We start from the raw sequence: 25,413 nt of genomic DNA, 5'->3' as shown, positions 1-25,413 counted from the left end.
CGTCGAATGGCACTAGCTGCGCAGCATTTGTGCACCGCCGTCGTCAGTGTCAGCCAGTTTGCCGTGGCATACGGAGCTCCATCGCAGTCTTTAACACTGGTAGCATGCCGCGACAGCGTGGACGTGAACCGTATGTGCAGTTGACGGACTTTGAGCGAGGGCGTATAGTGGGCATGTGGGAGGCCGGGTGGACGTACCGCCGAATTGCTCAACACGTGGGGCGTGAGGTCTCCACAGTACATCGATGTTGTCGCCAGTGGTCGGCGGAAGGTGCGCGTGCCCGTCGACCTGGGACCGGACCGCAGCGACGCACGGATGCACGCCAAGACCGTAGGATCCTACGCAGTGCCGTAGGGGACCGAACCGCCACTTCCCAGCAAATTAGGGACACTGTTGCTCCTGGGGTATCGGCGAGGACCATTCGCAACCGTCTCCATGAAGCTGGGCTACGGTCCCGCACACCGTTAGGCCGTCTTCCGCTCACGCCCCAACATCGTGCAGCCCGCCTCCAGTGGTGTCGCGACAGGCGTGAATGGAGGGACGAATGGAGACGTGTCGTCTTCAGCGATGAGAGTCGCTTCTGCCTTGGTGCCAATGATGGTCGTATCCGTGTTTGGCGCCGTGCAGGTGAGCGCCACAATCAGGACTGCATACGACCGAGGCACACAGGGCCAACACCCGGCATCATGGTATGGGGAGCGATCTCCTACACTGGCCGTACACTACTGGTGATCGTCGAGGGGACACTGAATAGTGCACGGTACATCCAAACCGTCATCGAACCCATCGTTCTACCATTCCTAGACCGGCAAGGGAACTTGCTGTTCCAACAGGACAATGCACGTCCGCATGTATCCCGTGCCACCCAACGTGCTCTAGAAGGTGTAAGTCAACTACCCTGGCCAGCAAGATCTCCGGATCTGTCCCCCATTGAGCATGTTTGGGACTGGATGAAGCGTCGTCTCACGCGGTCTGCACGTCCAGCACGAACGCTGGTCCAACTGAGGCGCCAGGTGGAAATGGCATGGCAAGCCGTCCACAGGACTACATCCAGCATCTCTACGATCGTCTCCATGGGAGAATAGCAGCCTGCATTGCTGCGAAAGGTGGATATACACTGTACTAGTGCCGACATTGTGCATGCTCTGTTGCTTGTGTCTACGTGCCTGTGGTTCTGTCAGTGTGATCATGTGATGTATCTGACCCCAGGAATGTGTCAATAAAGTTTCCCCTTCCTGGGACAATGAATTCACGGTGTTCGTATTTCAATTTCCAGGAGTGTAGAACAATTGTTTTGTAAGCGACTTCTTTCATGGATGAAATATTTTTCTTTAAGGTTATGCTTTCGAATCTCAGGCTATTGGCTTTTACTACTATCTGTTTTATGTTATGTTTCTACTCTGGTGACACCACATGGTTACTCTTAGATATTGCACCGTAGTTATTGTTTTTTGTGCTTTGTCAACAACAGCGTATCCTGTAATAGTGCACCTTCTGATCTTCAACTACACTAAGGTGACAAGTCATGGCACAGCGATATGCACACATACAGATGACGGTAGTATGGCGTACACAAAGTATAAAAGTGCAGCTGTCATTTGTACTCAAATGATTCATTTGAAAAGGCTTCCGACTTGATCATGGCAGCATGACAGGAATTAATAGACTTCCAATGCGGAATGGTAGTTGGACCTAGACGTATGGAACACTCCGTTTCGGAAATCATTAGGGAATTAGATATTTCGAGATCCACAGTATCAAGAGGACACCAAGAATACCCCATTTCAGGCATTACCTCTCATCACGAACAACGCAGTGGCCGACGGCGCTCAGTTAACGACCGAGAGCGGCCGCGTTTCCATAGAGTAGTCAGTGCTAACAAACAAGCAACACTGTGTGAAATAGCCCCAGAAATCATGTGGAACGTAAAACGAACGTATCCGTTAGGACAGTGTGGCGAAATATGGCGTTAATGGGCTATGCCAGAAGACGACCGGCCTCGAGTCCATTTGGTAAAAGCACGACATCGCCTGGAGATATTTTCTGTGCTCGTGACCGTATCAGTTGGACCCTAGACGACTGGGAAACCATGGTCTGATCCGATGAGTCGCGATTTCAGTTGGTAAGGGCTGATGCTAGGGCTCTAGTGTGGCACGGACTCCACGAAGCCATGGTCCCAAGTTGTCGACAAGGCCCTGTGCAAGCTAGTAGCGGCACAATAGTGGCGTGGACTGTGTTTGAATGGAATGAATTGGGTGCTCTGATCTAACGTAACTGATAATGTTTATGTTCATCTACTTCAGACCATTTGCAACCATTCATGATTCAAATGGCTCTAAGCACTATGGGACTTAACATCTGAGGTCATCAGACCCCTAGACGTAGAACTACTTAAACCTAACTAACCTAAGGACATCACACACATCCATGCCCGAGGCAGGATTCGAACCCGCTACCGTAGCAGCAGCGCGGTTCCGGACTGAAGGGCCTAGAGCCTCTCGGCCAAGCGCCCCAACCATTCATGGACTTCATGTTCCCAAACAACGCTGCGCCATGTCGTCGGGCCACAATTGTTCAAGATTGGTTTGAATAAGATTCTAAACAGTTCCAGCGAACGATTTGGTCACCCAGATCGCCCGACATCAATCTCATCGAACGTTTATGGGACGTAAACGACAGGTCAATTCGTGCACAAAATTCTGCGCTGGAAACACTTTCGCATTTATGCACGGCTAATGAAGCAGCATGGCTCAATATTCATGCTGGTGACTTCCAACGACTTGTTGAGTCCATGTCGCGTCGAGTTGCTGCACTACGCCGGACAAAAGGATGTCCGACACGATAAGGTATCCATGACATATTTCACCTCAGTCTACAGTGCATTGTTAAGTGAAAGTCTTTGTGTCCGTCCTCAACACTCTGCAATCTTACTGCTATTCACAGCACTCATCTGGCACTTCATCGTCCACTAATAGCCTACCGGGACCTCCTGATGTTATCCTCAGATCATTAATGACCTGTAAACAATATCAGTCTTACGCTACTCCCAGAACAATCGTTTTGTAGATTTAGTTCCGTTAAGAACGACGTGGTGAGTTCTGTCCGCAGATAAATCCAGAATCCGGTCAATAATCTGGTTTGATACCCGGTAAGGTCGTATTTTGTTCACTAGACGACTGCGCTGATCCTTATGAGACGCCTCGGAGGAACTTAGTATAAATCTGGGCATCTTTTTCAATAGCGTTCTGGATCTCATGCACGTGGTAGATACGCAATACATTTGCTTTTTTACGTAATATAGAGAGTCTGAAAAAAGGAAGGAGTTGTGCGACATGAACGAAAGTTGGTAGGCGTGGTTCTATATCTGAATATGATGTGTATTCAGTTTTACCCCAGTCGCATAAGAGTGGCACTGGTAGCGCCACTATGAGGATGCAAAACAGGTCTGCTCTAAATACACCTTGTAACGGTCGTGAGCGTTAGCTACCTTTGAAATTGGCCGTGATGAGTTCATGTTAGTCACAAGTACCTTTAAGGCGACAAAGATGCTATTGTTAACATAAAGATGCGATTGTTAACACCTCACTGAGGGCGAGGTCGTTTAAGGGGGGTAGGACGTCAAACGGGCCGACTTGGAGCAGGAGAGGTCAAAAATGGCTCTGAGCACTATGGGACTTAACATCTGTGGTCATCAGTCCCCTACAACTTAGAACTACGTAAACCTAACTAACCTAAGGACACCACACACATCCATGCCCGAGGCAGGATTCGAACCTGCGACCGTAGCAGTCGCGCGGTTCCGGACTGCGCGCCTAGAACCGCTAGACCAGCGCGGCCGGCGCAGGAGAGGTACCACAGGACATTTTATTTTCCACTGTCTGTACTTTTACAAATAAATTCATAAAACTTTGTCAGCATGACCAGGAAGGATTCAGGATTCACACTCGTAGCAGCGGAAGATCAAACACATAACAAAATAATTTTTTTTACAGGTGAAATTTCATCATTTTTTCACTTACTGTTGGCTGCATTTGTTACTATAGGTACATTTTTCTTCATAAGTAAGAGAGACTGTTCGATGAATTTTGCACAGCATACAAACCATACTCACAGGTGTATGAAACTCAGGAATTTTCCAAATATATTAAAAACTGTGGTAAAAATTGAGATAATTAACTACAAAATTAGATTTTTTTCTAAACATAAAGTTTAAAACGTAACAGCTCATTCATTTTTTGATAAATTAAATAGATTCTAGAGTTTCAGACACCTGTAAGTATTGTTTGTATGCTGTGCAAAATTCATCGAACAATCTCTCTTACTTATGAAGAAAAATGTCCCTATAGCAACAAATGCAGCCAACAGTAAGTGAAAAAATAATGAAATTTCACATGTAAAAAAAATTATTTTGTTATGTTTTTCACCTTCCGCTGCTACGAGTGTGAATCCTGAATCCTTCCTGGTCATTCTGACAAAGTTTTATGAATTTACTTGTAAAAGTATAGACAGTAGAAATTAAAATGTCCTGTGGTGCCTCTCCTGCTCCAAGTCGTCCCGTTTGACGTCCTATTCCCCTTAATAAGGCTACGAGGAGCTGGATGTTCCTTGTGCGATACCGCAGAAAGAAAGAAAAATTTCCACTGTTCATGATTACTGGCAGCCGTGGTCGCGAGAATGTACGATCGCAAGAAGACCGAGCTCCGGATGGCCATGTGGCACTACCAGAGGAAAGAACTTCGCACATATACTGCTGTTGTAATCTTACATGCTCTACAGAGCGTCGACATGTTGCCTTGCCATGCCTGATCACCAGATCCAATCGAGCACATATGGGACATAATCGGACTACAACTCTAGCGTCATCCACAACCAGTATTAACCGTCCCTATATTGACCGACCGTGTTCGGAGTTGACTCTGGCGCATCGTACTGCATCTGCAGCAGCAATTTGAGTAAAATTTGGCACCACAGCGATGAAGCTAACTGACATAAATCGGTTATTTCAACGACAGCTCCGAGACAGACGCCCAATAGTGTGCATTTCACTTACCCCAATGGCCGAGCGGTTCTAGGCACCACAGTCTGGAACCGCGCGACTGCTACCGTTGCAGGTTCGAATCCTGCCTCGGGTATGGATGTGTGTGATGTCCTTAGGTTAGTTAGCTTTAAGTAGTTCTAAGTTCTAGGGGACTGATGACCTCAGAAGTTAAGTCCCATAGTGCTCAGAGCCATTTGAACCATTTGAACTTACCCCAAATCACCACCATTTGTGACCTCAGTGGTGCGAAGCGAGAACGCACTGGAGGGCAGGTGGAGACCTGTTGTGTTTTCTGATGAAAGCTGGTTCTGTCTGGGTAACAGCGATGGCCGAATGTTGGTCAGAAGGAGCCCAGTTGAGACCTGCACCCAACTTGTCTATTTTGGACCTATACCCGAAGTTATGGTCCGGGATGCGATTTCGTATGACGGCAGAACCACTCTGTTGCTTATCTCACGCACCATGATCAAATTCGTGCGTCAGTTTGGTGATTCGACCTGTTATCCTGCCATTCATGATCAGCATTCCAGGGGTTGTTTTCCAACAGGATAACCCCGCCCACATACTGATGTTGTAATCTAACATGAGAACGTCGACAAGTTGGCTGGCCCTGCTTGATCACCAGATCTGTCTGCAATCGAGAACATATAGGACATCATCGGACTATAACTCTACCACCATCCACAACCAATATCAACCGTTCCTGTATTGACCGACCAAGTGCGACAGGTATGGAACTCTATATCACAATCTAACTTCCAGCACCTTGAAACACCCCCTTAGAAAATTTTTGTAAATGACTGTGCTGGAAAATTTTACGTTAGTTGATTTTCAAACAGCTGAGCAAAACTTTACGTACTCAGACATGTCTTTCTTTACTTATTCTGGTCATCACTAAACTGATACACAATATTTTTTTTTTAGCGCAACGCAATCTGACTTTCAATAATTCCTACAAAAAATGGCCCTGACTAACAATAATCTATACCTTTCATGAACCACTTACCTCATAAAAATCTTCATTACTCGAACTACTGCAATACAGTGTGCGCCAATATTGCCACATGAAGAAAAGATTCTAACTACTGAAGGCACTAACTACTGATAGGCATATTTAGCAAATGAAAGATTTTTATAGAGAACAAACAATGTATTTACGTTCATAATGTTCAAAAGTCATCATATATATATATATATATATATATATATATATATATATATATATATATATATATATATATATATATATATCAGTTCATGACATCCAATATCAGAAATTTACTCTTTCTGATGGACACACGTCCAGATCATCCGCTCTCAAAATTCTGCCATCTCTCTCCCCACATCCACCACTGCTGGCGGCTCACCTCCAACTGCGCAACGCTACGCGCTGTTCACATCCAACTGCCCAACACCACAATAGCGAAAATTCTAACAATGCCAACCAGCCGCAGACTGCACACAGCACAGCCAGTGATTTTCATAAAGAGCGCTACATGACGTAACCAACATAAAAACCTAAACAGCCTACTTACAACCTGTACAACGGAACCCATGCGCGTGTGCACGCTTGTATTCAACATTCTGGCGATTATATCTATTATCAATGTACCAACGTTTCCATTTCCAATGGCTTATCTCGCTTTTATACTAGCCTGTGATCTCGCAATGTTAATCACTTAAATATGTTACCTATAGAAATGTATTCCCGAAAATTCATTACTCTACTCTAATTATGTTTAGTGGTACAGTTCCTTCCTCCGTTAGTGTATAATGTTTTTGACTACGAAACGTGCGTACTATGCTCAAAGCTCATTTTAGCGTAATGATACCAGGATCGACTAAAGAGAGGGCCTGACGACGGAAGGAGAGCCAAGGCGACCGCTGAGGACACGCCACGCCCGGCCCGCTCAGTGAAAGCCCGGCTGTGCTTTTTTACTGCCGCCAGCCCGCTGTGCAACCCCCGCCTGTCGCGACCTTGCGACCGGCGCCTATATAAAATGTGCCAGTCCACTGGCAGGCATCAGCGGCTCTCCGGCACAGCACCACCACTCACCAGCTATCAACCATGGCTCTCTTCAAGGTAGGTGCCTCCAGGCTGCAACGCTCGCCGAGTAAGCCTTTCGCGTCTACAAACCATTTCCGCTAGCCACGAGTTTTGTAACATTACGTACTACGAGTCTTTGAAATTACATTTATTTCGGCTTGTGTTACTGTCATTAATTTTTGTCAGACTGCCTATTCTTCCACACCAGCATTCCACAGACCGACCTAGGCTAGATAAAACTGGGAGGCACTATAACAAAAATACTAAGTATATTACATTTGTTATAGACGCGGCACGAGATGTCAGCGGTCAGAATGGCACGAGAAGAGGCAGAAGCCCTTTCCACATGCGAAACACGAATAGCGGCAATCAATAGCTGTCTCATTGTTAGTTTTGGTGGTTCAGGGTGTAGCTCCTGATCGTAATCCCGCATGTTGCATAGGAGAACTTCTGCGAAGTTTAGATTATAGGAGACGAGGTAATGGCGAGAATAAAGCTGTTACGACGGGTCGTGAGTCGTGCTTGGGTAGCTCAGTTGGCAGAGCATTTATACGCTAAAGACAAAGGTCCCGAGTTGGAGTCTCGGTCCGGCACACTGGTATAATCAGCCAGGAAGTTTCAGCAATGGTAATGTTTCCGATGACAGCACCCTAAAGCGAGGTTACTAAATACGGTTTACCGAAATTCCTTCACCAATGAAGACGCAGTAAATATTACAGATTTCGTACAAAGAGCAGTTGCCAGTACGAGTGACATAGAAGCAGATACCCTGGGCGTAGCGAGAAAATCTGTAAAGTCAAGTCTTCTCTTCCAGACTGTATACCAATAAGGTCCTTTTCAGAGTATTTTGACGTAATAACTCCATACTTAGCAATCATATACCACCGCTCGCTCGACGAATCATCCTTTCTAAAGGTTGGAATGTTGCACAGGTCATGTGAACAGACAAGAAAGGAAAGAAAAATGGTCCACTGAATTATAGATCCATAACTCTAACATCAGTTTTCAGTAGTAGGATGCTGGTACATATACTCTGTCTGAATATTACGGAATACCTCGAAGAAAAAGATTATTGGCTCATAGTCAACACCATTACATAAAATATCGCTCTTGTGAATCGGAACTGGCTCGATGAAATCTTTTCCCGAAATTTCAACCACGAATTTTCTGCTCCGAAAGTGAAAATATTTTTTGAGTCCCATAAATGACCATCGCAGTAAGAGGAATTAGAACTCGCAAGGAAAATTGAGCCCTCTGCCAAGCACTTAAGTGTGAATTGTATAATACTCATGTAGATGTAGAAGTAAAGTCACATGATGAATCGAATGAAACTGAAGCTTTACTGGTACACAGCGACATCTCTTTCGAAAGCCGAGTTTTATTATCTAGACCCAATGTAAGACTTTTAAAATGTAAATTTTTCCAACCTTATAGATGGACCTTTGGTTATGTGCCACTATCGACACATATTTGCTCAAGTATTTATTATTTCGTTTCGCAGCTGAGTTGACCCAGTTCCAGAAACTACCTTCGCAGAAAATAATCGAAATTGATTTCAAAAATCAAATTTGGCACTCGTTCTCTCTAAACTAATATTTTGGCTAAATACGATACGATAGACTTGATCGTGTTTTTGATTGGGACGTTATACGAGAGAAGTGTGCTGAGTGCTTGTTACGGGCTTTACTCCATCACTTCTATCTTGAATGATACAGACATGACTACACCTTAACAGTCACGAAGACCGGGCCCCCGGTTCATTAAGAAAACCGTTCCCATTAGCCAGTTGATCCACGTCTCCTTGACCCCCAACCAAGTTGCGAGCTACGCCTAACCCTTCCACACCTTCCACACATGAATCTTTTATATCGCTAATAACTCCTCATTTGTTAAGAGACTTATTTCCCTACGGTGATAATAATTCCATCAGCCTCGAAGCATAACTTCCTGTTGTTACTGACAGTCTAGGAAATGTAATAACTGATACATCTGAAACTACACCTGTTCTCTGCAAGCCACAGTACGCTGCGTGGGGGAAAGTACATGCTGTATCAGCATCATTTCCCCCTCCCTCTCCGCTTCCTTTTCAATTGGCGGATGCTGCGTGGTATGGAAATTGCCGGATTCTGGATATGTCCGATTTTCTCTTAACTGGCCTTTGTGGTCATTGCGTCTGATGTGTATTTGGATAATTACTACATTTCATGACTCTATTGCGACATGGATATGTAATAGTGAAGCTCTACATGATGTATTGTTCCTTTCGTGCAGTTACTTTTACTGAACATTTAAGTGAGTCTCAGGCTGGCGAAACGCGAAACGCTTCTTTTACTCGTCTCTATCCCTTCCATTAATAGCACTTGCAAAGAGTCCGAGAGGGACGCGCAATATACATCTCGTCGAATGAGGGTTTGAAAAGTTATTTACTTAAACTGCTCTGGGGAGATAACCATGCATTCTATAAGATTGTGACTGATTCCAGTGGTTGAATGCCGACATTATAGAAATGAGGCAGGCCCTTTCGTCTGATACTGAACAAATAAAAAGGACGACCATGGAAATATCCTATCAGCACCATCTTAAATTTAAAATATCATGCTACCTCCCCCCCCCCCCTCTCATAAGACGATGACGTTATATGTCACAGCATTACCTAATAACTGATGATTTTTGTTTATTTCTCACTTTTAGTAGACATCCATGCTCTTCAGCTACGTATTTTGCATACACAAACGAAAAATTAAGTGACAATGATTCGAAGCTTTGGAAGTAACTTTTGCGTATTCCTCACAAATCATTCGTTGCAGTGAGTACTGTTAAAATTATATTTTCGGGAAATCCGATTACAAAGGTTGAAGTTCTGTTGCACAAATTGGGAGTTTCTCTCCATTATGGAGTCGAAGTTTTGTATTTAATGAGACATGAATATATTCGAGTGATGGAAAGGGAAGTTGTGATGGAGGAATCACACAAAAGTTTTAATGATAACCGGTAGCAAGATTCTAATACAAGTAGAAACTGGTGTTGGGAATTATGAAGTAAAGGCTCATATATGGAACTTGTTATCCGTAATGCTGCACATCCTGCTCTTGGGCTAGAGGAGGTGTCGAACAAGAACCAGTGCTGCCAACACGTCTGAGCGAGGAGTCAAAACAGGAACCTCGGCGAATGGGCGCGGTTTGCCGCTACGCTGAATGCCGCAATCAGACCCACAATTGCGATTTCGTTCCGCCGTTTCTTGTGTTTCTCACGCGTTTGCGGTCTGCCTTTGTTTACTCTGCTAACGAGTGGGCGTGACGCATTGGTTTCCGAAACTGTTTTTAGCGTTTTAACCATACAAACCGCAGGACTCCTGTGTAGTTCAGTTGCAAGTACCGTCTGCCAAACAAGATAAATGGAAGGTGGTCTTCGATAGCGTACACGTACACTGAAGTGGCAAGGAAACTGGTATAGGTATGCGCATTCAAATATAGACATACGTAAACAGGCAGAATACGGAGCTGCGGTCGGCAACGAATATTTAAGACAACAAGTGTCTTGCGCAGGTGTTAGATCAGTTGCTGCTGCAACAATGGCAGGTTATCAAGATTTAAGTGCGTTTCAACGTGGTGTTGTAGTCGGCACACAAGCGATGGGACACAGAATCTCCGAGGTAGCGATGAAGTGGAGGTTTCCCCGTACAACCACTTCACGAGTGTACCGAGAATATCAGGAATCCGATAAAACATCAAATCTCCGACGTCGCTGCGGCCGTAAATAGATCCTGCAAGAACGGGGCCAATAACGAGTAAAGAGAATCGTTCAACGCGACAGAAGTGCAACACTTCTTGAAAAAGCTGCAGATTTCAATTCAACGAAACATCATCGATATGGGCTTTCGGAGACGATGGCCCAGTCGTACGCCACTGATGACTGCACGGCACACAGCTTTACGCCTCACCGGGACCCATTAACACCTACATGACTGTTGATGACTGGAAATACGTTGCGTGATCGGACGAGTCACGTTTTAAATTGTTTCTCGAGACAATATCATGAATCGATGGACCCCGCATGTCAGCAGGGGTCTGTTCAAGCTGGTGGAGGCTTTATAATTGTTTGGGGCGGGTGGAGTTCGAGTGATATGGGACTCCTGAATGTCTAGATACAACTGTGACAGGTGACAAGTATGTAAGCATCCCGCCTGATCACCTGCATTCATTCATGTCCATTGTGCATTCCGACGGACGTGGGCAATTCCAGCAGGGCAATGCGACACCTCACGCGTCCAGAATTGCTACAGAGTGGCTCCAGGAACACTCTTCTGAATTAAAAAACTTCCGCAGGCCACCAAACTAATCAGATATTAACATTATTGAGCATATCTGAGATGCCTTGCAACATGCTGTTCAGAAGAGATCTCCACCCCCCTCGTACTCTTATGGGTTTATGGGCAGCCCCGCAGGATTCATGGTGTCAGTTCCCTCCAGCACTACTTCAACACAACATTAGTAGAGTCCATGTCACCCCACGTCGACTTGCGGCAGTTCTGCGTGAACGCTGAGGTCCTACACGATATTATGCAGATATACCAGTATTTTTTTTTTTTTGGCTCTACAGTGTGGATATCATTCATTCAAAGTTTTTCGTCGATGATTTCAACATTTTCACCTTCTACTTCCCACATAGTGTGAGGTCTATTAAGTATGACTAACGCGTTTTCTTGTTTCCAAACAAACAGAGACCATACAGTACTGTCGGAATACGGAGGTTACCTTCCATGTTATCAGTGATTAAAGCCTCTTCCCGTTCCACTCAGGTGTGGAGTGGGTGAAGAATTGACTGTTAAAATGACTCTGTGCGCACAGTAATTATTCTAGTCCTCTTTTCGCAGGAGCAATAAGCAGATGAATGTGTATTTTTTTAGTTTCCTCACTTAAAGCTTGTTCTTGGAACGTTAAAGTCGGCTGCGCAAGATAGTTGTCTATGTTGAAGTGTCTGCAGATTCGGGTTCTCGGGCATCTACGTGACGCTGCCACAGTGTCAGGAAAGCCTGTGATTATTTGTCCAGCTGTCCTTTGCATGCGCTTGATATCACCTATTTGTCAGAGGTCCCACAAAAGCCACAGTTTCGTTCTGAGGTTTCATGATTTTATCAGCACAGAACCAGTTCAAATGAAGTTGCCCTACAGCTATTGACTACGTTAGTTTCTTATTAGTTTAATTCTGTTAGTTTATGTCTTTTTAGTTTCATTCAAAAAATAAGATATCCTGTGCCCAAAACCTTAGAAGCAATCAGCTAACAAAACATGTAGGTGTTTCTCCTCAACTATTCGTTCTTCTTTCCTGACCAATACTATCTCCTTCACATTCACTCTGTGTGAGATCCCGCGTTATACAAACGCTAAATGAATCACAAGTATAAGCGGGCCGGCAGACTATCGTATACACCAACGACAGGCATTCAAGACCAGTCAGAACACTTCATAGTTACTAAATCACAAGAACGTCTGGACAGTATCACCAGACAGAGCATCCGGAAAATCAAAATATTTGTTGCTGTCACGTTCGCTTCCACGCTAACACTTCTCTATCTTCAAATTAAACACACGGTTTCAACTCAGCATACAGTGGACCCATTCTTTATTTTCCCTTAAAAATAGATAATCAGTCGACGTTCTGCAGGTAAGTTAGTGGTAGCCAACGAGAAGCACTCCACGTGAAGAACATACATTAGGGAGCCTTTAGTCGAAACATCAAAAAGAAATCTGAAGGATCATATGTTTCTAATTATTTGTGGTAGTCTCTATGTCTGCGGATGCTTAGCTCTTTTAGAGGCTAAAACATTTCTTCGTATCTTTATCCAAGACTGTTTGTGCTTCATATAATTACTCACCAGAATTCTTAATACGTTTGCCGTTTACAGCCAGATCGCAGGCCGAAAACTTTTAACTCCCATTGACGTTCCTAGCATTGTAATTAGTACTCAAACTTCTTTTACACAGTTAGATCAAGTGTGAAACATTTCTACAGGTTGATAGTGATGTTGTTTCTTCTATATTCACGCAGGTGTGCGTCCTCCTAGTGGTGGCGTTGACGGCTAGTGCGACTGCCGGACTTGTCGGCTATGGTGGTTATGGTGGATATGGAGGCTACGGTGACCATGGGGGCTATGGGGGCTATGGAGGCTATGGCGGCTACGGTGGCTACGCCGGTTTGGGACACGGAGTCGCCGTCGCAGCGCCTGCAGTCGCCGTCGCCGCTCCAGTCAAAGTTGTCGATTACTACGTAAGTCAACATCACATCTATGACCAACAGAAGTTGTTCATGAAGGCGATATTTTTCCTCTCAGACTATAGTACTTATAAAGATCTCTTCTTAGCCTAATAGTAGGACTAAAAGAAAGTCTTAATGACTATTGCAGAGTAGAAAAATGTCACTTGATTCAACAAATTTACGACCGTGGTGTCGATAATGAAGAAGAGAATTTGTCCTGACCCCGTGTGCCTTCCTTAGTCCTTTAGGTAACTAACACTAATTAAACATTAATACAGCCTAAATATAAGAACATCCTACTTGTCATAAATTAGTCGCATATTACACGCAGGAGTCGTACTTTAGACGCACGAGTTGGGATGGTGCTTTAGTTAGGGCTTTCACGATGAGTGGCCTTCAAACAACCGTCAAGTTACCACGATTGCGGTACACTAGATTTCCAGTAGCGCAACAGCGATTACACAGTGTGTTTTGTTTTACTTCGTGATAGCTAAGCGCATCATAAAGGCCAAAAATATGCTGTAAAGTACGTCGCTAGATATTATTTAGCTGCTACTTTGAGCGCTGATAATGTCGCTTGTCTAACGATTACTATCACACTGTTAAATACGTTTTGATTAGAAGCGTTTTTGAAAATGTATCTCGAAAATTTGGTAATTATTAAATGAGTTTTTCGTTCAATTCTGGTTTTGGAAAAGATAAGTCATTCACGCATTATTCCACAATGTTCAGATTACTCCAGTAGCTTTCTGTATGCGTGATTTTGGTATAGCCACACGAAACACGAGAGAAAAGTTTTATGACTGAAAGTGCTATTCATTTATCACTGGGTAACATAATACTTCCAGCTTTTATCTTGGAAACTGCTGTAGACATCTTAAAGAATGTTATAATCGCCTTGTATTAATTATTGCGACAAAATAAGTACGAAAATCTTTGGCATCATCACAAATATTTCTACATTAGAAACGGAACTTGCTTATGAAGGCATTGCCCTTGTAATTTCGCAGTTAGGTAGTAAATATTCAGACTGACAGTTTGCGAAAACATTGTGATATAAGTACGACATGTTTTCGTTTCTTGTTGCATTCCAGCTGTGTCTCACTCAGACATGTAAATTTGTGTACTTCACGAAATGCAAGCAAGTACTACAGTTGGAAGCAGACGGCTCATACAAAGACCTGCCTGTAACAATTTGTGTGGATGTGAAATGGAGTGATCACGTGACCTCAGTCGTAAGCTAATCGGGTGGCAGAACTGCTTTCTCTGTCAGTATGCTGGGAAAATGCAAACTAATAAAGGATATTTCTTAAATGGATGATCACAGTCTATTTTCCTTTTTTTACCACGGGAGAGCGCTATGAATATCGTGAAAACCAGAGCTGATAGGAGCAAACTATCTCGTTAAAAAACGTTTCATAGGTACTGGCGGAATAAAGCTGAGAGGACGGGTGATGAGCAGGGCCTGGGAAGCTCAGTTCGTAGAGTAGTTGACAACAAGAAACAAAGGTCGTAAGTTCGAGTCTCGGTCTGACACGAAGTTTTATATCAGCGCACACTTCGCTACAAGGTGAAATTTTCATTCTGGAAATTTCCTGTTAGGACCCACTAATAAATTTTCAAAAAACAGTATTCTGTGAAAAATCTGAAATGTATCTATTTAGCAGGGATAGCGAAGACAATAACTGCAGCATGCTCAAAGGCATTTAAGCAGTTATTCTACCCTGCACAAAACCCCAACATGTGGTACAAAGGCAAGAACCCTCCGTTATGCACTTTACAGTGGTTTGCGGGGTGTATATGTATATGTTATCATTTTCCATCGTCCAGATCCGCCACAGAAAGGAACTGACACATCTCTGTTTCTTAGAGACCCGTGAAGACTTCATAAATGTAAATATCACTAAACCTCTTTATGTATAGGTGGTGTCAAGTACCTAATAAGCAAGAAATCCTATATGTATGGATTGTATACCAGTAGATGAAATAATGCAAAAACCAGTATTCTACGGAAAATATGAAAATGATTTAGCAGGGATCGAGAAGACAATAACTGCAGCATGCTCAAAGGCATTTAAGTAATTATTCTACCCGGCACTGTGGCACATAGTTGTCGCCACTTTTCGAGTAACAAACACATCCTTACTCAACGACATCGGAAGGTCAACCAGCCGTGTACTTCACTTTCGACGGACGCTAGAATGCACCTTCTCTGACTCTCTAGCTTAGTCACAACAGATGAACGACGGTCCGTTTCTTACTCGTAAACCTGTTGCACATTTCGATAAGAAGAACTAATTCTCCGCCAGTAAACTGTAACACAAGAATAATTGTCTACTTATGCACCACAGAAGATAGCTATGGTGAGCAAGCAAGCGTAAAATACCTCGTAAACTGGAGCGTGAGCAAGGTACACTGTGAGCGAGGCGTCTTGAGAAAGCGCTGGACCACTGAAGACAGTTGTACGGTGAGAGGAAGTTCTTCATGTCCAGTGCACAGTGGTTTGCGTAACAGCTTACTTTTTGTCCCTGACAAAGGACACCAATCAGCACTACAGAAAATGTCGACATCAGTTGTTCATTGCTAGGCTGTTTCGATTTATGCGTCGGCACTTTCATAAGTAAAAGAAACGGATCTCACGAGACTCTTACTGAAGCTTCGACACAGTCTGCTAATCACCATTTTCATAGTTAGTGAAAGGCTTCCGCTCAGAGTCACGTTTCCTTTGACATGGAAGGACCGAATGTTACCAGTGTTTAGTAAAGACTGTGAAACAACAGTCTGTCTGTCAGACTTTATTTACCTGATAGTGAAAATGAGTCAAAACTTAAGAGTTAATAATGATGTAACAGATTTCCCATATTATTTGCATATATCTGCTGACGGATCCAATACACATGATGAAGCTGGTTGCGCATATTATTGCTCTGCGTTCCAGACACCGAAATATTTTTCATGAGCACAATTATGGATTAAATTATGATGGAGCCGCAGAAGAGAACAAAACGTTAATTCTACTTGAAGTGCTTTGGAGCAATTTGTGCATGAGGAGTGGAAGTCTAATGACAGCTCCATTTATGACATAATGGAATTGATAATGAAACTTAAGAAACAAAATAAAACCGTTCATCTAATGTAGTTAAAGAGGGCTCTCAGATGTTTGACACGATGAACAAGCAGACGGCCTGGCGAAAGACAGCATCCAAAAAAGGAATTCACTATTTATACAGCCTTCACTTCATGGCTTCGTAAACGTAAAAGAAAAGAGGCATACCAGCAACGAGAACTGCAGTGGCAAATATCGAAAGACAGGAAAAGCGAATATCGTTCGTTTCAGTCCAGCACATTATTCCAGCAACGAAGACGTATAGCCAGTATAATTTTCTGAGGAGACATGTGACATCAGCTATCCGAATCTCTATAGGATCGTAGTGGTAGACTCTCCCACAAGCCGTGAACATCCAGAAAGACAGGGATTTCAACCACGTCACTTTAAGATGTTCTAAATATTCTCCACATAAAAATATACTGTGAGAAGACCTTGCAATATACTAAAAAACTAATGTGTCACTCCGATCTCAAAATCAATAGCTTAATACCACGGTACGTGCAACAAGCGGATGTAAATCTCTAGCGTATTATATAGTGACACCTATATTTATAAAGCTTTGCCATACTTTAAAGAAGTGATAAGTGAACAACACTTCTTTCAAGTATGGCAAAGTTTGCCTAACGTCAAAATGTTGAGGTGTACCGACAAACCTATGGCTTATGACTAAGTAAGTCCAAAGGTCGGAGGAAGTCAACAACATCTCAGTACGATGATGCTTAGGAAAGCGCTGTTGTATTTAAATCAGTCTTCGGATTGATTACAGCTTTGACATCCTTTTCCAAGCCAATGAAACTGAAGTCAAACAATGACTATTTTATTTTCAGTGCCTGAAGGAATATTAACGGCGGTTATAGAGTCACTGAAGCTTGATGGAAGATAATAGTACAGCGAACAGCCACGAGTATCGTGGGTGGGGCACTTTTTCTTCTGCGTGGCTGTCGCACAGCTATACTCTGTTCATCGTTAAGTTTAATGCGGAAGTAAACATTGTGCTTTATGCTTCTGCGTTTGATGTTATCTTAGTAGTGTCACCTTGTCACGCGACTTAAATCATGCTCTGTCAAGTAACATTGTTACAGTACGTCTATGGTGCAACCTCCGAGCTCGCACTTCTCCTTACTGGCGCAGTTAACCTGGGGCAGCGCTGGTATGGAGGTGCTGAGAATCGCGAAAGGCAAATAATAGCAATAACGTACGTCAGCAGCCGAATAAAATTACTTCAGAATTCCTCTAGGTGTGGTCGATAAAAATCTTGAACCGCAGGCAGACAAGCCAACTGCAAATTCCAATGAGTACAATTTTTAATATGCTTCACAAGAGATAAGGTTGAAAGAGGAAGTTAGGAGAGAGAATGAGCAGAAGGAAAACTCGTCGCAAACCTAGTTGTTTTATCTGCGTGAAAGTGCCTAGTATGTAACAGGACATTTCCGAGATTTCACAGTGTAAATAAATACTTCTGGTCAGTCGTCTGATAATGTGTAAAATCATTTCGTATCAGAATTGGAGGCGTCCAGCTAACAACTGGAGCCGTCATCAGGTACTTTGATGAGGATCCCGTCAATAGCAGCATACGTGAAGCCGTCAATTCCAATTCACGCATCTTCGACCGCACAGCACTGTTCACAGAATCGTTACATTTTCTAAGACACATAACTGTCATCTTCTCGTCTCGATACCTGCTTCATGACAGTGACAAACGAGCAATAATAATCACTTTAGGAATCAGTCCTCAGTGTATATTGTCTAAGATCAAATCTGTATTTACTGTATCAGTTATTTGAGGCATTCGTTAGCTGTTAAGGAATACTTACGCAGAACATCCACACACACAGTTAGTCAGTTCTCACGAAGCGTATCATTCCCTATTCTACGCAGATCGGTGGACCTGATATGAATTAGGGCACATAATAGTTATTTCGATGTGATGGTGGTGGCAAACAGTGTGAGACGTGAATATCTATACCAAGTCGATGGTAGCCATGCTGTGTTTGTGACTCCATTCTCAAGGTAGTAAGTAGTGACATGAGCCAATGGGAGAGGAGACAAGATGATGGTACTCTATCAGATTTTTACAGGGAAGCTTTGTAAAAGACTATTTGTAAGCTTCGGATTGATTAGAGCTTTGCCATTCTTTCTCAAAATATTTAACAAGTTATCCTGTTACAAATAACAAAAATCTGACGACATTTTATCGATATGCTACAAAACTTTCACAGATGCCTGTTGTCCACTTACGGCGGCGAGAGCCGATCCATTATTGTATCAAGCAGTCCAACTAAAAAGTCCTTAGCTAATATCCTATACCAGTGCCACATTTGTTTTCGCTACACATACTGTGACATTGCAGTATAGAACTTACGTCATAACTCTAGTCGGACAGAGTCAGTGACAGTATGTGGCTTTTATGTAGGATACCTTCCGTGTCTTCCGAAACGAATAATGACTAAAGGAGCATGTGTCCGATTTTATGACGAATTCACAACCACTTTCACGCTGCATTACGTAACTGCTTTTGCAGCTCTCACTTTGTAAGCGCTAGGCTTTTACAGCAGGCATAAAACAGAAGCACTTATGGACACCTGTTGAGGAAACGAGGTACGAGGGAAAAGACTTCTGCAAACAAGCAATAAAGGCCGAACCGCCTTTCCTGTGCCCGTAAAAGTGCTTTAAAGTAATAGAACTTCTCGTACTTTTTCCAAAAGACTGGAAGAAGAGAAATAGAAGTTTTGCAAACATCATGAATTACAATATTATTTTCTGTATCTCCGGTTAATATTCAAACGGTTGCGCTTTTTCATCTCTGCTACGAGATCACGTAACAGTTATAATCTGATAGCAGTTTACTCTGTCCTCTGTAGAAGGAAAACTATTATTACACTCAAGCAAAGGAAAAAATGTAGCCTGGTGGTCTCACAGTTAAAAATCGGAATCTAATTGTTAGGTGTCGGTCCTCGGATGCTACTAGCGTTTAACCCTGGATCTCGATGTGATTTTCTTCACTTGTAATGCTTTGACAGTTGGTATACTGAATTGTGATTATGCTTTCACGTTACACTGTAGCTTCCTTTCTAAATGGTTTTGAGGTTCATCTATTATGTCGGACGACTGCTAGGAAATATTATAATCCCTAGTGCAGGGACTTCCTTTTTACTCAGTTGCTGCTCCATCACTGCTGTCTATAGACTGTTCTCGGGACTGTGCATTATGGTTAAGCCGACGAGCAGGCCTACTTGCTGATGAATCTTTTCCATCACTATCCTAGACCATTGCCTTAACTTTGGCCAGTCAGCTCCCTATAAGTTGAACGATCTTAAAGTTTCTATCCACTGTAGTAAAGGTATCCGAATTAGGACGACGTCTAATGCGAGTAAGTTTCCTTAGTTTTCCTGCTGCAGCATATATTAAATGCCTGTCGTTAACTCCCTGTACCAAGTTATGCTACAACTTCGACGACCAGTCACCAACTGTAAACAGTGGTAACTTCCGCTTTGGACACAAATGATTGTGTGTTTGTTTTTTCTTTCCGTAGTGTCACCAACAACAACGTGGCAGACACTTTAGGCGTTAAAATTCAAATCCAAACATTTCCACTTTGCAATTTTTCAGGGGACACGGAAAATGAGTTATATGAAAACACTCCACTTTTTATTATCCTTACATTTTTAACATACCCGCTTTCGCCACTTTATCTGTGTCCAACTGCGTAATTTCGTATTCAGTAGACAATAAACACACACCCTTTACAAAATCAAGATAATTATATTTCGTAAATCTCTGGATTTGCTATTCAAACTGATTAAGCATTTATCGTATTTGGAGACTTAATAAGACTAAGAATGTCAGAGGTGTTTTAATGAATAATCTATTGGTTCTGTTCTTATAGTACCCGCTAAAAACATTTTAAAAAAGCGATATTTCAGTTTAATTTCAGGATTGATTTCAGCGTTATAAGCGTGCCTTAACACTCTAATATTCAGATCAGAAGAAAAATTAAAATCAGGATATCACTCTTAGAGCAGCAATAATGGCTTTCAGAGCATTGCAATGACTCGATAAACAATTTATCTTGCGTACGTTTTGCTTCATTATTGTTAGGCAGTTTCTGACTATATTCCCACGACTCACAGCACCTTTCGCAGAGCATAATCTAACTATACACGACTTTTCCCGGCACCAAAAATACTAAAATAATGATCTTTGCAAACAATGACAATTATTTCGGTTTGCTCGCGTGATACTTTACATTTTACTGGGACTGTACCGTGATTTTGGGATTGCTTCATACTTATCCCTTGTTAAAGGCACAACACTGACGGAAAACAAAATAAAATTACTCTCTTCGATTTTAATCTTATTGTTTAATAACTACTGGTGAAAAACTTTATATTTTTTCATCGTTAATAAATAGCACATGAAATAAGTATACCTATTATCTGTGTTCTTAATTTGGGGACCTAAAGAAAGAAAACAGTGTCTTTAAATTGTTGTTGTAGTCTTCAGTCCTGAGACTGGTTTGATTTAGCTCTCCATGCGACTCTATCCTGTGCAAGCTTCTTCATCTCCCAGTACTTACTGCAACCTACATCCTTCTGAATCTGCTTAGTGTATTCATCTCTTGGTCTCCCTCTACGATTTTTACCCTCCACGCTGCCCTCAAATGCTAAATTTGTGATCCCTTGATGCCTAGAACATGTCCTACCAACCGATCCCTTCTTCTTGTCAAGTTGTGCCACAAACTCCTCCCCAATTCTATTCAATACCTCCTCATTAGTGATGTGACCTACCCATCTAATCTTCAGCATTCTTCTGTAGCACCACATTTCGAAAGCTTCTATTCTCTTCTTGTCCAAACTACTTATCGTCCATGTTTCACTTCCATACATGGCTAAACTCCATACAAATACTTTCAGAAATGACTTCCTGACACTTAAATCTATACTCGATGTTAACAAATTTCTCTTCTTCAGAAACGCTTTCCTTGCCATTGCCAGTCTACATTTTATATCCTCTCTACTTCGACCATCATCAGTTATTTTGCTCCCCAAATAGCAAAACTCCTTTACTACTTTAAGTGTCTCATTTCCTAGTCTAATACCCTCAACATCACCCGACTTAATTCGACTACATTCCATTATCCTCGTTTTGCTTTTGTTGATGTTCATCTTATATCCTCCCTTCAAGACACCATCCATTCCATTCAACTGCTCTTCCAAGTCCTTTGCTGTCTCTGACAGAATTACAATGTCATCGGCGAACCTCAACGTTTTTATTTCTTCTCCATAGATTTTAATACCTACTCCGAATTTTTCTTTTGTTTCCTTTACTGCTTGCTCAATATACAGATTGAATAACATCGGGGAGAGGCTACAACCCTGTCTTACTCCCTTCTTAACCACTGCTTCCCTTTCATGTCCCTCGACTCTTATAACTGCCATCTGGTTTCTGTACAAATTGTAAATAGCCTTTCGCTCCCTGTATTTTACCCCTGCCACCTTTAGAATTTGAAAGAGAGTATTCCAGTCAACATTGTCAAAAGCTTTCTCTAAGTATACAAACGCTAGAAACGTAGGTTTGCCTTTCCTTAATCTTTCTTCTAAGATAAGTCGTAAGGTCAGTATTGCCTCACGTGTTCCAACATTTCTACGGAATCCAAACTGATCTTCCCCGAGGTCGGCTTCTACCAGTTTTTCCATTCGTCTGTAAAGAATTCGTGTTAGTATTTTGCAGCTGTGGCTTATTAAACTGATTGTTCGGTAATTTTCACATCTGTCAACACCTGCTTTCTTTGGGATTGGAATTATTATATTCTTCTTGAAGTCTGAGGGTATTTCGCCTGTTTCATACATCTTGCTCACCAGATGGTAGAGTTTTGTCAGGACTGGCTCTCCCAAGGCCGTCAGTAGTTCCAATGGAATGCTGTCTACTCCGGGGGCCTTGTTTCGACTCAGGTCTTTCAGTGCTCTGTCAAACTCTTCGCGCAGTATCGTATCTCCCATTTCATCTTCATCTACATCCTCTTCCATTTCCATAATATTGTCCTCAAGTACATCGCCCTTGTATAGACCCTCTCTATACTCCTTCCACCTTTCTGCTTTCCCTTCTTTGCTTAGAACTGGGTTTCCATCTGAGCTCTTGATGTTCATACAAGTGGTTCTCTTATCTCCAAAGGTCTCTTTAATTTTACTGTAGGCAGTATCTATCTTACCCCTAGTGAGATAAGCCTCTACATCCTTACATTTGTCCTCTAGCCATCCCTGCTTAGCCATTTTGCACTTCCTGTCGATCTCATTTTTGAGGCGTTTGTATTCCTTTTTGCCTGCTTCACTTACTGCATTTTTATATTTTCTCCTTTCATCAATTAAATTCAATATTTCTTCTGTTACCCAAGGATTTCTACTAGCCCTCTTCTTTTTACCTACTTGATCCTCTGCTGCCTTCACTACTTCATCCCTCAAAGCTACCCATTCTTCTTCTACTGTATTTCTTTCCCCCATTCCTGTCAATTGTTCCCTTATGCTCTCCCTGAAACTCTGTACAACCTCTGGTTCTTTCAGTTTATCCAGGTCCCATCTCCTTAAATTCCCACCTTTTTGCAGTTTCTTCAGTTTTAATCTACAGGTCATAACCAACAGATTGTGGTCAGAGTCCACATCTGCCCCTGGAAATGTCTTACAATTTAAAACCTTGTTCCTAAATCTCTGTCTTACCATTATATAATCTATCTGATACCTTTTAGTATCTCCAGGGTTCTTCCATGTATACAACCTTCTATCATGATTCTTAAACCAAGTGTTAGCTATGATTAAGTTGTGCTCTGTGCAAAATTCTACCAGGCGGCTCCCTCTTTCATTTCTTAGCCCCAATCCATATTCACCTACTACGTTTCCTTCTCTCCCTTTTCCTACACTCGAATTCCAGTCACCCATGACTATTAAATTTTCGTCTCCCTTCACTATCTGAATAATTTCTTTTATTTCATCATACATTTCTTCAATTTCTTCGTCATCTGCAGAGCTAGTTGGCATATAAACTTGTACTACTGTAGTAGGTGTGGGCTTCGTATCTATCTTGGCCACAATAATGCGTTCACTATGCTGTTTGTAGTAGCTTACCCGCACTCCTATTTTCCTATTCATTATTAAACCTACTCCTGCATTACCCCTATTTGACTTTGTGTTTATAACCCTGTAGTCACCTGACCAGAAGTCTTGTTCCTCCTGCCACCGAACTTCACTAATTCCCACTATATCTAACTTTAACCTATCCATTTCCCTTTTTAAATTTTCTAACCTACCTGCCCGATTAAGGGATCTGACATTCCACGCTCCGATCCGTAGAACGCCAGTTTTCTTTCTCCTGATAACGACATCCTCTTGAGTAGTCCCCGCCCGGAGATCCGAATGGGGGACTATTTTACCTCCGGAATATTTTACCCAAGAGGACGCCATCATCATTTAATCATACAGTAAAGCTGCATGCCCTAGGGAAAAATTACGGCCGTAGTTTCCCCTTGCTTTCAGCCGTTCGCAGTACCAGCACAGCAAGGCCGTTTTGGTTATTGTTACAAGGCCAGATCAGTCAATCATTCAGACTGTTGCCCTTGCAACTACTGAAAAGGCTGCTGCCCCTCTTGAGGAACCACATGTTTGTCTGGCCTCTCAACAGATACCCCTCCGTTGTGGTTGTACCTACGGTACGGCTATCTGTATCGCTGAGGCACGCAAGCCTCCCCACCAACGGCAAGGTCCATGGTTCATGGTTATTTGTGTAAAAATACAAATCCAGATGACGCAATAATGTAACAGTACTGATATCAACTAACTTTCTTAATTTTAATAAAGTTCTTTTCGTGGTAGCGTCATCTTTTAGTTCCTTCCTGAAATGGTACGAACTGTAACATTCACTGAACTGTTTCTACACGAAAAAGAAATACAAAAGTAAAGCAGCAGATTGTAGAGACTCAAACTGAGTATATTAACAGTAGCTGACGGGAGGTGTTGCTTGGAATACTTGGCCAAAACTTATTGCGTAACGGAAATATCTCTGAAACAGTCTAAGGAATCGGTCGAAATTAGCGTTTCGCCTGTGATTGTCATACAGCAAAATATCGAGTGACTGTTAGTGTATGAACGTTACTCGGAGCTCTGCAGATATATCTTAATAGAGAGACCACAGAAAAGCACGAAACCCGTTTTCACTTGAAAGTGGAAAGCTTTGAATTTGAACACCTCACTTTGAGCAACTCACGAATTATAATGAATTTATAAATATGCTTCTCATACGTTTAGACCTCTAATTTTCCGAGGAATTCATTTACGACCAGCGGTTCCTCTCTTAATCCCAAAGGTTTCATTTTAGGCAACAAGCTGCAAAACGTAGACAGAGTGGATGTGGTACTGACACTTGCCTTCGTTACCCCACAGGCGTACCCGAAGTACGCGTTCAGCTATGGCGTGCACGACGCGCACACCGGCGACATCAAGCAGCAGTCCGAGCACCGTGACGGCGACGTGGTGAAGGGCAGCTACTCGCTGGTCGAGCCCGACGGCTCCACCCGTATCGTCGAGTACGCCGCGGACGACCACAACGGCTTCAACGCGGTCGTCAAGAAGATCGGCCCGTCCCTGCACCCGGCGCCCGTCGCTCACCACGGATACCACCACTGAGGACTGACTCTCGCCACCCGCCACTCAGCATCGCTCACTGCGCCTCTGACTGTACATTAATGTATTGGCAATAAAGCCTATTCACCTTCGAGCTACTGAATTTCATTCACACACCACACCTTGGAAATCAATCATCCTGTTGGTTTCCCATTCCCATCCACTTTAATATGTAGTCTGGATGTGATATTGCTGTGGATTATATACTGATCGGACAGAAAATCATGACCGCCTACCTAACAGCCGGTACGTCCACCTTGGCACGGATAAGAGCGTAACGTGTCTTAGCATGGAGGCC

At 42.8% G+C, this 25,413-nt stretch overlaps 1 protein-coding gene across 1 annotated transcript; it reads left to right on the top strand.

Moving 5' to 3' along the window:
- Nucleotides 1-6,993: 6,993 nt before the first annotated feature.
- LOC126100799 (cuticle protein 8-like) lies at nucleotides 6,994-25,209 on the top strand. The gene is made up of 3 exons (XM_049911423.1): nucleotides 6,994-7,121; nucleotides 13,134-13,352; nucleotides 24,876-25,209. The coding sequence occupies exons 1-3, from the start codon at nucleotides 7,107-7,109 to the stop codon at nucleotides 25,116-25,118; spliced, it is 477 nt and encodes a 158-aa protein (XP_049767380.1). The 5' UTR covers nucleotides 6,994-7,106; the 3' UTR covers nucleotides 25,119-25,209.
- The last annotated feature ends 204 nt before the right edge of the window (nucleotides 25,210-25,413 follow it).

Source organism: Schistocerca cancellata, chromosome 9 (assembly GCF_023864275.1).
Source record: "Schistocerca cancellata isolate TAMUIC-IGC-003103 chromosome 9, iqSchCanc2.1, whole genome shotgun sequence".
In the NCBI taxonomy this organism is placed as follows: Eukaryota; Metazoa; Arthropoda; class Insecta; order Orthoptera; family Acrididae; genus Schistocerca; species Schistocerca cancellata.
This window is presented reverse-complemented; position numbering and strand designations above follow the sequence as displayed.